Here is a 14,361-nt window from a genome sequence, read left to right as displayed (position 1 = left end):
TTCCTTGGTTATGTTAGTCATTCGTTTTTGTTTTTTTTTTTTGATGCTATTGTAAATAGAATTATTTCATTATTTCCTTTACAGATTCTTCATGTACAGAAATGCAACTGAATTTTATGTGTTGACTTTGTATCCTGCTATTTTGCTGAATTCATTTATTTTTTTTGTGTGTGTTTTCTATGCAAGATTATATCATCTGCAAACATACTTTTACTTTTTTGCCAATTTGAATACTTACTCCTTTTTCTTGCCTAGTTCTTTTATTTATTTTTTTTTTTAATTTGAGCGTGAGAAAGTGTGAGTGTATGCGAGCAGGGGAGAGGGGCAGAGGGAAAGAGAGAGAATCTTAAGCAGGCTCCACACTCAGTGCTGAGCCTGATGCAGGTGTGGATCCCATGACACTGGAATCATGACCTGAACTGAAATCAAGAGTCACATGCTCAATCCACTGAGCCACCCATGCACTTCTTGCCTAGTTGTTATGATGAGAACTTCTAGTACTTTGTTGAATAGGAGTGGGCATCCTTGCCTTTTTCTGTATCTTAGCAGAAAGGCTTTCAGTTTTTCACTGTTGAATGTGATATTTGCTGTGTGTTTTTTGTGTATGGCTTTTTTTTTTGAGGTAGTTTCCTTCTAGTCCTGTTTTGTTAGGTGTTTTTCTCATGGAAGGGTATTGAATTTTGTCAGATGCTTTTTCTGGATCTAGACGATCATGTGGTTTTTTCCTTTATTGTGTTTATGTGATGTATTGCATGGTTGATTTTTGTATGTTGAACCATTCATACATTTCAGAAATGAATCCCTTTGGTCATAGTGTATAATCCTTTTAATATGCTGCTAATACATTCTGTTTGTTTGGGTTTTTTTTTTTAATGTTTATTTTTGAGAGACAGAGACAGAGAGAGACAGAGTGTGAGTGGGGGAGGGGCAGAGAGAGAGAGAGAGAAAGGCACAGAATCTGAAGAGGCTCTAGGCTCTGAGCTGTCAGCACAGAGCCAGATGCAGGGCTCAAACTCACAAGCTGTGAGATCATGGCCTGAGCTGAAGTCAGACGCTTAACCGACTGAGCCACTCAGGCGCCCCGAGTTTGTTAGTATTTTGTTGAGAATTATTACATCAATGGTCATAAGGGATATTAGTCTATAATTTTCTTTCTTTCTTTTTAATGTTTATTTACTTTTGTGAGAGAGAGAGTAGGGAAGGGTCAGAGAGAGACAGAGATACAGAATCTGAAGCAGGCTCCAGGTTCTGAGCTGTCAGCACAGAGCCCAACACGGGGCTCAAACTCATGAACCGTGAGATCATGACCTGAGCCAAAGTCAGACGCTTAACTGACTGAGCCACCTAGGCGCTCTAGTTTTCTTGTAGTGTCTTTGTCTGGCTTTGATATCAGGGTAATGCTGGCCTTATAGAATGAGTTGAGAGGTGTTCCTTCCTCTTCAAATTTTTGGGAAAATTTAAAAAAGATTGGTGTTACTCTAAACGTTTTGTTAAGATTCACCAGTGAAGCCATCAGGTCCAGGGCTGTTCTTTGTTGGTAGTTTTTTTTTTTTTTTTTTTTTAATTGATTCAGTCTCCTGACTAGACAGATCTGTTCAGATTTTCTACACTTTATGGTTTATTCTTGGTAGGTTTTGTGTTTCCAGAAATTTGTCCATTTCATCTAGATTATCTAATTTGTTGGCATATGATTGTTCAAAGTACTCTTATAATCCTTTTTATTTCTGTAGAATTGGTAGCAATGTCTCCACTTTTATTTCTGATTTTAGTGGTTTGAGTCTTCTGTTTTTTTCTCAGACCATTTAGCTAAATAAAGGTTTAACTTTTTTGATCTTCTCAAAGAGCCAACTTCTAGTTTTATTAATTTTTCTCTATTATGTTTTCTGTTTTGTTTATCTCTGCTCTAATCTTTGGTATTTCCTTTCTTCTTGCTTTGGCTTTAGTTTGTTCTTTTTTCTAGTTGCTCAAGTTATAAGGTTAGTTTGTTAATTTGAGATCTTTATTGTTTTTTAAATGTCAGTGCTCATAGCTATAAATTTCTCCTTTAGCACTGCTTTCGCTACATCCCCCATAAATTTAAAAATTATTTTTTTAATGTTTTATTTTATTTTTGAGAGGGAGAGACAGAGTGCGATCAGGGGAGGGGCAGAGAGAGAGGGAGACACAGAATCGAAAGTAGGCTCCAGGCTCCGAGCGATAGGCATGGAGCCCAGTGTGGGGCCTGAATTCACGAGCCGTGAGATCATGATCTTAAGTCGGACGCTTAACCAACTGAGCCACCCAGGCGCCCCCATCCCATAACTTTTGATAGTTGTGTTTTTGTTTTCATTCATCCCTAAGTATTTTCCAGTTTCCCCTTTGATTTCTTCTTTGATCCATTGGTTGTTTAAAAGTGCTGTTTAGAGGCGCCTGGGTGGCACAGGCAGTTAAGCATCTGACTCTTGGTTTTGGCTCAGGTCATAATCTCACGGTTTGTGGGTTTGAGCCCCCCATTGGGCTACGTGCTGGCAGGGCGGAGCCTGCTTGGGATTCTCTGTTTCCCTCTCTCTTTGCCCCTCCCCTGCTTGAGCTCTCTTTTTCTCTCTTAAATAAATAAATAAATAAATAAATAAATAAATAAATAAATAAATATTTTTGAAAAGTGCTGTTTAATTTCCACAATTTTGTGAATTTTCCACTTTTCCTTTTGTTACTGATTTCTAACTTTATCCTGTTGTGGTCAAAAAAGTTAATTTGTATGGTATCTGTCTTTTAAAAATCTATTGAGACTTAATTTGTGGCCTCACATATGGTCTATCCTGGTAATTGCCCTATGTGTACTTGAGAAGAATGTTTATAGTGTTGTTGGGTAGAGTGTTTGTTCATATATGTCTGTTAGAGCTAGTTGGTTTATTTTTTAAGTTCTGTGTTTATCTTTTGTTGGCTTGTTCTGTCCATTGTTGTGGATAGGTATTGAAGTCTGCACCTATTAGTGTAAAACTGTCTTATTTCTTCCTTCAATTCTGTAGGTTTTGCTTCCTGTATTTTGATGGTCTTTTATTGGGTGTGTAAATGTTTATAATAGTTATAGTTGTTGTATTGAGCCTATTATTAATTTATGCTCTTTTCTCTTGAAACCTTTATTATTTTTTTTTTTGAAAACTTTTTTGGTTTTAAAGTGTATTTGTTTTATATTAGTGTAGCCACCCTTGGGGGGTGCCTGGGTAGCTCAGTTAGTTAAGTGTCCTACTCTCAGTTCTGGCTCAGGTCATGATATCACGGTTTGTGAGTTCGAGCTCTGTGTTGGGCTCCAAGCTGGTAGTATGGAGCCTGCTTGGGATTCTCTGTTTGCTCCTCCCCCACTCACACACCCATGCAGTCTCTCTCTCTCTTTCTCTAAATAAATAAACTTAAAAAAAGTTAGAACCTTAAAAAAAAAAAAAAGTATACCACTAGCCACCCTTGCTGTCTCTGGGTACTGTTTGCATGGTGTATTTTTTTCCCTCCTCCTATTTTCAAGTTTGGGTCTTAGGATCTCAGTTGCTTGTAGAGAGCGTATATATAGTTGGACATGTGTTTTTATGCATTTTGACAAAAATTTAATCTATTCACACTTAAAAGTAATGATATCATTATGCTTATTTGTTTTCTATATGCCTTATAGTTTTTTGTCCCTCATTTCTTACATTACTGTCTTCTTTTAGGTGATTTTTCCATAGTGAAAATTTTAAATTCTTTTCTCATTTCCTTTTGTGTGTATTTTATGGCTATTTTCTTTGTGGTTCTCATGAGGATTACATTTAACATCATAAAGTTATACTAATTTGAATTTATATTGGTTTAACTTCAGTAACATACATACAAAACTCCTCCTTTTAGCTGTGTCCCCACATCGTTTGATTGTTGGCTGTCACAAAGTTGTATCTTTAAACATTGCATGCCCCCAGAACATAAACTAATAATCCTTTTAGATGCATTAGGCTCTTAAATTATATAGAAATTAAGATTTGAATTACAAACCGAAGTTACAGTAATAACTAGCTTTTACACTAATAATTGTGTTTTTTCCCTTAAAATGTATTAAGTCTCTTAAATCATGTAGGAAACAAAGGCACAGTTATAGACTATTTTTTTTGAATTTTTTACAATGTTACTTATTTTGAGAGAGAGAGAGAGTGAGCCCCCTTCATGGGGCTCAAACTCATGAACCGTGAGATCATGACCTGAGCTGAAATTAAGAGTTGGAACCTCAACCAACTGAGCCACCCGGACTCCCCTAAGGGAGTTATTTTAAAGTCTTTGTGTAGTAGATCTGCCATCAGGTCTTTTCCAGGGGCATTTTTTGTTGATTTATTTTTTTTCCTTATGGGCCATGCTTTCCTGTTTCTTTAAATGCTTTGTGATTTTTTTGTTGAATGCTGGCCATTTGAATCTAATAATGTGGTAACTCTAGAATCAGATTCCCAGGGTTTTCTGTTTTTGTTATTATTTTTGGATGTGGAGTGGATTTGATTTTGTATGGTGTCACTGATGAGGATCAGCCTGAGGTGTAAACTTAAGGTATTCTCACTTCTTTTCTGATCCTTTCCCTGGGAATGTGTGGTCCAAGTTTTCTAATGTCCTGATCTTTAATGTCTGGCTCCCCAAAGGGGAAAAAAGCAAAAAATGAAGAGGAGAAAGGATGCAGTTGCTTTAGATCCCCTGGAAGTTACTTTAGCCAGAGGGGGAGGAGCTTGCAACAGTGGAGGGAGGCACAACAACAGTGGCTGCCTGCCTCTTGGTCTGTACCTCTGTGATCAGAAGCTGCAATCAGGGATCAAAGCACAGAGCTTGATATTTGTAGGATAGTCTTTTGCTGGTACTGGCTTCCCCAAAGTGTGTACAGGCTATTCCAGGAGCAGGTACACAACTGCCTTCATTGTGGCTGGGGTAGGAGATGGGTAGTTGCTGATGTGCTGAGAGATGAAACTGATATAAGTTAACCTCAATTTACTGTCCAAGGCTTGCCCCAAAAGTTGCAAGCCTTCAACGGACTCCAGAATAGTTACATCAGACAGATTCTGCCAGTCCAATTGTTTTCTAGGTGGGGAGACAGATTCCTGGTGCTTTCTACTCTTGACATTTTCCCAGAATCCTCCTTTTTTTTTTTTTTTTTATGGCTAAGCATAATTTCATTGTATGTAAGTACCACATTTTGCTTATCCATTCACCCATCGATGGATGGACAGTTGGGCTGCTTCCCTATCTTGGCAGTTGTGAACAGTGCTGCAGTGAACATGGGAGTAAAGAGATCTCTTTGAGATCTGTTTGTATGACTCTTGATTGAAGGTTTTTAAAATCTGACTTCTAGTGGTTATAATTATTGATCTCAGAGTAGCCAACTGCCTATGCAGTATCTGAAACTTCCAGTGTTGCAGCAAGCACAGTCTTCTTATTTTAGGTTGTGCTTATTTGTTTTTGTTTTCCATTTTATAAATTTCCTGAAGTGAAGAGATGTCATCTGCTTCATTCTAGGCATGCCAGGCTGCCAGGAAAACAAAAGCAGATGATCGAGGAACAGATGAAAACACTTCGGAGCAGACAATTCTCAATATGATTTCCCAGAGCTCTTCAGACACAACTATCGCAGGTTTAATGAGCATGTCAACTTCTTCTACCACAAGTTCAGTGCCTTCCCTTCCAGCCACTGAAGAGTCATCCAGCAACTTAAGCAATGTGGAGATGTTGCAGGGCGAACGTTGGCTGTCCTCCCAACCCCCTTTTAAACTGGAACCTGCTCAGGGTCATCGGACTAGTGAGAATTTAGCACTTATAGGAGTTGATCATTCTTTGCAACAGGATGGTTCGAATACATTTATTTCCCAGAAGCAAAATAGTAAGAGTGTGCCATCAGCTAAAGTGTCTCTGAAAGAATACCGTGCAAAGCATGCAGAAGAGTTGGCTGCCCAAAAGAGGCAATTAGAGAACATGGAGGCCAATGTGAAGTCACAGTATGCATATGCTGCCCAGAATCTCCTGTCACACCATGATAGCCATTCTTCGGTCATTCTGAAAATGCCCGTAGAGGGCTCAGAAAACCCTGAGCGGCCTTTTCTGGAAAAAGCTGACAAAGCAGCTCTCAAAATGAGAATCCCAGTGGCAAGTGGAGATAAAGCTGCCTCTTCAAAACCAGAGGAGATAAAAATGCGCATTAAAGTCCATGCTGCAGCTGACAAGCACAATTCTGTAGAGGACAGTGTCACAAAGAGCCGAGAGCACAAAGAAAAGCACAAGACCCACCCATCTAATCATCATCATCATCATCATAATCACCACTCACACAAGCACTCTCACTCACAGCTTCCAGCTGGTACTGGGAACAAACGTCCAGGTGATCCAAAACATAGTAGCCAGACAAGCACCTTAGCACACAAACCCTATAGCTTGTCTAGTTCTTTCTCCTCTTCCAGTTCTACTCGTAAAAGGGGCCCCTCTGAAGAGACTGGAGGGGCAGTGTTTGATCATCCAGCCAAGATTGCCAAGAGTACTAAATCCTCTTCCATAAATTTCCCCTTCCCTCCTCTTCCTACAATGGCCCAGTTGCCTGGGCATAGCTCAGACACAAGTGGCCTTCCCTTTACACAGCCTAGCTGTAAAACTCGAGTTCCTCATATGAAACTGGACAAAGGGCCCACTGGGGCCAATGGTCACAACACAACCCAGACAATAGACTATCAAGATACTGTGAATATGCTTCACTCCCTTCTCAGTGCCCAAGGTGTGCAGCCCACTCAGCCCCCTGCATTTGAATTTGTTCATTCTTATGGTGAATATCTGAATCCACGGGGTGGTGGAATGTCCTCCAGGTCTGGCAATACAGACAAACCCCGGCTCCCACCTCTACCATCAGAACCTCCTCCACCACTTCCACCCCTTCCTAAGTAAAGAAAAAGAAGAGGAGAAAAAAAACTTCCATAAAAACAACTTTTTTTTTTTTTTAACTACTGATTCTGGACTAAGGAAATTACTTCCCTCATGAAATACGTCACCCTTCTTGGACTAGGGAATAAATGAATATTGACATGCAGGTGGGAGGGTGGTAGAGGGGCTTGGTTGTTATATCTACTGCCTCAGAAATTTAACTATTTTATTACAGTTTTTACTGGTATTAGAGAGGTGAGAATGTGTTAAGCTGTGAAGGATTAAGAGTACTTTCTCTGTTCTTGGCCTCTCCACCTCCTAATTAGATCGATTAGAGTTGATGTCTTCCCTCTTCTTGCCAGGACTGAAATATGGAGGGTTGGTTTTATCAAACAGTTGTGGATCCTTTTGGTGTTTAATATTATCAGAAGAGAGGAAGTATTTAAACGTCAAAATCTTTTAAGAGACTTTTAAAAATAATTTAAAGAAAGTAAGTTATCTGTTTAGTTTTTTTTATATCATTGGGGAGGGGATAGGGATTTTGCTGTGTGTATGAGATACATAGCAATGACTCCTGGGGGGTGGGATTGGAGGGTGGGGGGTGTGTAGGGGGGATGGGAGGGTAGGCTTTGGCCTTGAGTTCTGATAGGCTCCGGCCACTTGAAGTGTTGAGACCTTTAAGTGTGTATGTAAGTGTGGGTATGTGCGTTTTTAAGTATGTGTGTTTAAAAATCATGTTTTATCTTTCCCTCCCTGTCCCTCACCATTTTCACTTCCCGACAGTCTACTAGAGAGAACACGGTGTGGCCTTTAGAACATAAAGGAAGGAAGAGGCATGTGTTTAACATGGTATTTTCCCATTTCTTTATGTTGTAATTGACTGGTAGCCTTCTAAATTCTAGTTTGGGCAAGTGTAGCCAGTGGCCTGACTCTGGACTCCATTATAAAAACTTTTACCCCCTTTTTCCTTTTGATGCAGAACAAAGGTGGGGTTGCGGAAGAAGGATTGGAGAGCAAGGCTGGCTTCTGCCCTACAGAATTGGGTGTGTCTTTTTGTCAAGTTGGGCTTTGGGAAAGTGTTCAAGTGAGAGCAGTCTCAGGGTCTCTGAAGGGAAGGGGGATGTGCTGTATATCCTGCCTATGAAAGCCCAGACCATATATGAGAATAGTTCTGGGAGAAGCCATGGAGCTAGAGGATACTGAAAACAATGAAATTGTGATTGGGTATTTTTAGGATATTGTGTTTTAAATTACATTATGAATGTAAGACTTGCTTTTTATCTGTATATCTAAAGGGAAACAGCTGCATCCTTAATTTTTGCAAACCTATATGACTTCAGAGATTAGAGCTTGTGAATTTAACAGTACTGGTGTCATGAGGGTGAGCAAGCCTAGCCCACAGGTACAGATCGTTCATCTTTGGTGGCTTTAGCTTCTAGGCAGAGGTTTTTCAGGTTTCTAAGAATTTTTTTAAAAAAATGGATTAGGAGTCCTATTCTTATGGGTGTTTGACTATCTCAGATTTCAGGATAAGTGGTATTCAGGATCCTAGCACTCAACACTTTTGCTGAGGAAAAAAATTTTTCAAGGGGCTAGAAAGCATTCTAAGCCAAGTTGTGTAACTGAAAATGCCACCAAGCCACAGATCATTTGATGTGATAGTCTTTGGTCTTCATGGTATTTCTTACTATGGAAAAGATGATGCAATTTGAATTTGTCTTCTTGTTTTTAACGCAGCTTCCTTTACCAAATATTCTTTATAGAGAAATTGAATATTTTTCATTGGAAGTCATAGGGAGACAGGAGTTGTACATGTGCTGCTGCTTGCCAGGAACAGATTGGGGAGAAAACCGAGGCAATTGGAATTGTTGATGCACTGGCCTAATGTAGGAAGGAATTTGTACAGTAAACATTAAGGTGCATTAGTGTCCTGTATCTCTGCATATTTGAACTGTCTAGAGTGCCTGCCATTGCTGTGTAAAATGAGCTCTCTGCTGATCTATAAACCAGTAATACTTTTGACTTGGAATGTTACTTCGTTTTTACAGATGGCATTTTCCTCTTTCTCCTTAATATTTTCTGTGTTGTGCTATGTAATTGGTAGATTTATGATGTGCTTACTAAATCTAGGCTATTTGTTTAGATTTTGTTTGGTGGAGTCTGCTCTCCTTCCTGACCTTCCCAAAAGTTTATTTAGTTTGGATTTGTGTCTTGGTGGAATTGATCACTGATTTGATTATGAAAATACCTTTTACAGTGTTCAGTTTTTCTCATCAAATGCCACATATTTTCTAACCATATGCACTCCCTTCACCACAGAGGCATACATATCCATTTGGCCTCCGAGCCGTTCTCCATGGCAGTCTGTAGTTAGTTCCTTAGACCTTTTGTCAGGAGTAAACTAGAAAAAGTGCTTTTTAGAGCCTGAGGGCTGCTTTCTGCTGTGTAGTCTGGCGTTTGCACTAGTAGATCATTGCTGATATAGGTCAGTTTAAAGACTTCTATATTACTGCCTCCTGATACTGTTTTAAGATACCTACAGTGTTTGCTTTTAGATCTGTCCATATGTCATGAATGTCCTATGTGCTCTGCATGAAGCTGCTGGATTTGGGTTAGCGGATGTGCCTGTCAGCTAGCATGCATATTGTTCAAATTAACATAGACTTAGGCTTCAAAGGGTAGTGTGGTTTCTAAACTCTGTGTTTTCTCTATGCTCACACCTTCAAAGGGTGAGAATGGGATTTATACATCCAAGGTTAGTCTAGTTAAACATGGGTTTTTTTTCTCCTTTTAACCTAGACTATCAAAAGGATAAGTGGTGGTAAGCAGGCCCGGAGCTTCAAGTTCTATAAATCTCATTACTAAAACCTTGCTTGACTCTCATGTTGGCAAAAACAAACACCTGTGGAATGTCCTTAGGGCTTTTAATCAGATACCTGTGTTGCTGTTGACTGAACTCTAGTGAAGCATTAATTTAAAGCTAAATTGGTCTTCTGCAATATCAGTTATGCCTTTTGGGTTTAGAAAATACATAGGACTTAATCTAAGTTTCTCACTCATGAATCAATGTGTTTCAATATCTGAGACTCTCAGTTTCTTCTTCTTTTTTTTTTTTTTAAACGATTTTAGTATTTTGATTCAATATATCCTTTGTCATAGTTATGTATTATTGGCTTCACCAGGGTTGATAGAAAAAAAAAATTAAAATCTCCAGTTGGAAACAGCAATGGATTAGGGTATAGAAATAAAATCATGGTAACATCAGTGCTTGATTTCCTTAAACTTTTGCTACCTAATTCCCCGTATTGAAAATGTATACCCCTCATACTATGCTTCTGGACAAAGGCAATTAGAGGGATCTTATCCCAGTATGGTAGGATTTTGTGTTTCCCACAGAAACACAGGGACTGTGGGAACTTGGGAACAAGTCACTTCTTTAAAAGGATTATTCTTTTGTTGGTAAGTTCTTTTGATACTAATGGTAGGAAAAGGGATATTCTAGAACATCTTGAAGTTGGATACAAATGTTATTCTCTTGGGTTTAGGAGAATTTAAGCAGTCTATGCAACCCCTCACATGGTGAGAAATAAGCCCTCCGCAGTCCCACTAAGCTTTCAGTGACTTCAATACCTCCCCAGATTTCCCATGTTGCTGCTTTTTAACACCCAGCTTTTAACTGAGTTTTGCTCCTGATGGTTTAAGAAATGTTCATGTTCTATCAGAATATCAAGTTTTATTTTGTCGTCTTATCCCTCTGTGGGTGTGAGTTTGAAACAAGCATGGTACTGCAATCCTACCTGATAGAGTGGCCTGGAGTGAGAATTATTTTCTAAGTGGGAGACCCTTCCATTTTAATGTTTCTAAAGTTTTTAATATGAACTTGGCATTGGAAAAGGGAGGGAAAGAAAATGAATGTTTACTAAAAAGCAGTGTCTGCTCTTCCCCTTTGTGAGTGCGTATTTATGGTTGAATTAAAAGAAGAGAAAGACTCGGGTTTTCCGTTGCCACGTTAAGCGTGGAGAGGGATGCTTGACAGCATGCTAATTGAAGCCAGAGCAAGTATGTCTCCATCAGGTTATCAGGAACTCTTCAGTCGAATGCTGAGGAACTGATTAGTGGTTGATCACATTGGAAATCGTTGTAAGATGGAAGTGCTGTCTGGGTTAAGCACCCAAAGAAAAGAATGCGGCAGCCTAACTTAGTGTTAACCTAGGTTTCTGGATTTGAAACTGACCTTTCCTTATCCTGTTCCACACATCTGAAACTGTCCGTTTTCTTATCAGACCAAAGAGCAAAGAAGAAAAAAAAAGTAAAATACTTTACCAATCTATGTCACTCAGGTACAATTTTGTGGTAATATTTTTGTCTGTTTTCTTTGTATTGCTCTTAAGAGTCCTTTCTCAGCATACTATTCTGCTGTTGCCTCTGTCCTCCTTGGGGCACCTCAGTTCTGGATGCTACCCCTGGGATCTCTACTGTTGTTATGTGATTGATAGGATGTAAGTGACCATTACAGTAAGGGCTCTTTGTAAAAAAAATTCAAAACATTTTTAAAAAATTTAAAAAAGGATGTTGTATACATTTTATAGTCTGGCTATCAGTTTGATATCTTGCTGTCAAGTATGTTTCTCAATATGTATTTATCCATCCCATCAATAAATGTTAATGATAAAACACTTATCTGATTGTTGTTTATGTGTCCTAAGTCTTCAAATTAGTCTTTAACTGTCACCTTATTGTTATGATTACAGTTTTTAGTTTTGGTAGTAGTATATACTTTCTGACTACACAGGATCCTGTGTGAATTGAGTTCATTGGAAGGACCTAAAATCTGGTGGTCACAGTGAACCCGGTAGTATGGTAGTATGATGTAGTCAGAGGGGGAAAAAACCCTCACTCAATAAAGTATTTTTGGTGGTGCTTGGAAAAATTGATAGTGAATATTCTTTCTGGGACATGTAAAACCACACATATGTAAATTACACATTTAAAGGGAAAGGATTTTATGCTAAAATACTCCCAAATTATAACAAAGTTAGCGGAAGCTATAGTTTAAAAACTAAAAGGCGGGGCCTCCTGGGTGGCTCAGGCTGTTAAACATCGGACTCTCGATTTTGGCTCAGGTCATGATCTCACGGTTTGGGAGTTCAAGCCCCAACTTGGGCTCCACACTGACAGTGGAGAGCCTGTTTGGGACCCTCTCTCTCTGCCCCTCCCCCACTCTCTCTCTCTCTCTCTCTCTCTCTCTCTCTCAAAAATAAGTAAACTCTACAAGGAAAAAAGATCAATTTAACAGAATGATGTACACTTCTGAAAAAAAAAAATCACTTGAGTTCTGGTCATCCTTCCATTTTCTAAAATAAGACAACTTAGGATTTTTGTTTGCTGTACCTCTCTTAAAACTTTTGTGGGAATTGCTGACATTTTAAGAATTCTGGTCTGGTTTGAATGGAAGAGAAGAGAAATAATATAAGGATGGATGATACTACAAAATCATAAGTTTAGTGATTTCTCTTTGTTAGAGTTACTATCAACTGTCATCCTTGGGAATAGATGAGGTATAAATCAATATAAAGGTGGTGTGCAACTGGATCCCCATTAATAGGGCTTGTTAAACTAATTGATAGAATTAGGCTTCATCTTCTAATGTTTATGTGATGATGGTTTCCATGACACTTGATAGCTGAATAAGAATGGCTTGATCTCTATCATTCATTGTTCTGAGGAAAGTTTGAAGCCCCTTCTGTGGATTGCATTTACTGTATAAGAGGCATGTGTTCACTGCCATCTGTAGCTCTGGGGCCTATTTCTGAACTCATGTGCTTTATGTCACCTGTCCTATGTGTGCTACCTTTTTGCACCTTTTCTTCATTTCACATAACACAAAACCAACAGGTAACCAAAAAGCCACAGCGATAAAAGCAAGTTAAAATTGAATACTAGATCAACCTTTTCTGAAGAGTAGTTTCAGGCACTTTTCTACCTTACATTTATTCCTTCATTAGAAAATAGTACCTATCAGGGGTGCCTGGGTGGCTCAGTCGGTTAAGCGTCTGACTTCGGCTCCAGTCATGATCTCACAGTTCCTATTCCTGCTTCCAATTCTGTGTCTCTCTCTCTGCTCCTCCCCTGCTCATGCTGTCTCTCTCTCTCTCCTTCAAAAATAAATAAAAACATTAAAAAAAAAAAAAAAGAAAATAGTACCTATCAAGTGCTGTGTACCGCTTACTGATGGGGATATGGCAGTAAACCACAAACATCCTTCCCTCACAGAACTTACACATTGTAGTTGTAGGGGAAACAAATAAGTAAGTAGAACTTAGTATGTTAGATGACAAGGACTTTGGAGAATGTAAAGGGGAGAAGGAGGGATAGAGATGTTTTGTGTGTGTGTAGGTAAGGCTCTTGAAATCGGAAATAAGATGGTTAGGAAGGAAGGCCTCATGAAATTACAGTTCAGCAAAGATCTGGAAGAGGTGAGAGCAAGCCATGAGAATAGTTGGGGTAAGAACTTTACAGGATCATTCCAGGAAACAAGTGCAAAGGTTCTGAAGTGAGAATACACTGGCATGTTTGAGAAATAGCAAGGAGGCCAGTGTAGCTAATATGGACATAAGTGAGGAACAGAGAGTAGTAGCATATGTGGTTAGAGAGGCAATGGAAAGCTAGATACCATAAGGCCTTGTAAGCCATTATATAGACAGTGAAACGCACCATCGAAACGCTTGAGCTGACAAGTGACAAGATCTGGCTTAGGTTTTAAAGTGTTCATTTGGACTGCTGTATTTAAGATGGATTGCATGAGTCAAAGCTAAAGGGGCTTTCACAATAATTAAGGTAACAGATGAGAGTGGCTCGGACTAGGTAGTGAGAAATTACGTATCTTGAAGATGGAGCCATAGGACCTGCTGTAAGGTTGGAAGAGAAGTCAAGGATGATTCCCAGTGCTTGGCCTGACCAACTGGAAGAATGGAGTTGTCATACTGAGATGAGGATGACTATAGAAAGAGGAGGAGTTTGGCATTCATTCATATTCATTCTGTCTCTGTCTCACACACATACCTTTCTCTAGGATTGGTCCCCAAAACTCCAAATTCTGAAAAACTCTCAATTCATTTTTGTGGGGCACCTGATTTTGTGGGGCCTCCTGGTTCAGTCAGGAAAGCATGCGACTCTTGATCTTGGGTTCATGAGTTTGAGCCCCAAATGAGGTTACTTAAATAAAAAAAAATTTAAAAATTCATCTTTGCCAATTTTTCTTTACAAAGATCCTCAGGTCCACTTTAACCTATTTAATACCTAGCAGAGTGTTCAGTGGATTACAAACAGCCATCTACTTTGTTAAACAGCACAAAAAGTTTGCTAACATCTTGACCCTTCAATAATATCTGCCCTCTTACTCACTTAGAAGGAAGTGGCTCTACATAGCAACTTTTTTGCCTTTCTTGGATTTAGCAGGAGGGTTTTATTTCAACTAAGACC

The 14,361-nt window shown here is 39.1% G+C and overlaps 1 protein-coding gene across 2 annotated transcripts in view; it reads left to right on the top strand.

Annotated features, from left to right (window-relative positions):
- CCNT1 (cyclin T1) overlaps positions 1–11,559 on the top strand; it is a 34,903-nt gene extending 23,344 nt beyond the window's left edge. The window contains exon 8 of one of the 2 annotated variants that reach the window (XR_006709065.1): positions 5,494–5,607. Coding sequence is in view for 1 of the 2 variants with exons in the window: in XM_045464689.1 (XP_045320645.1) it covers positions 5,494–6,903 (1,410 nt within the window). In the remaining variant the exon portion in view is untranslated. Of the gene's footprint in view, positions 1–5,493 lie in introns of both variants that reach the window. The other variant, XM_045464689.1, reaches the window with a different exon arrangement.
- Positions 11,560–14,361: the final 2,802 nt, after the last annotated feature.

This window comes from Leopardus geoffroyi, chromosome B4, assembly GCF_018350155.1.
Source record: "Leopardus geoffroyi isolate Oge1 chromosome B4, O.geoffroyi_Oge1_pat1.0, whole genome shotgun sequence".
Classification (NCBI taxonomy): Eukaryota; Metazoa; Chordata; class Mammalia; order Carnivora; family Felidae; genus Leopardus; species Leopardus geoffroyi.
Note: the sequence above shows the minus strand (reverse complement) of the source record. Positions and strands in the feature narration are given on the sequence as shown.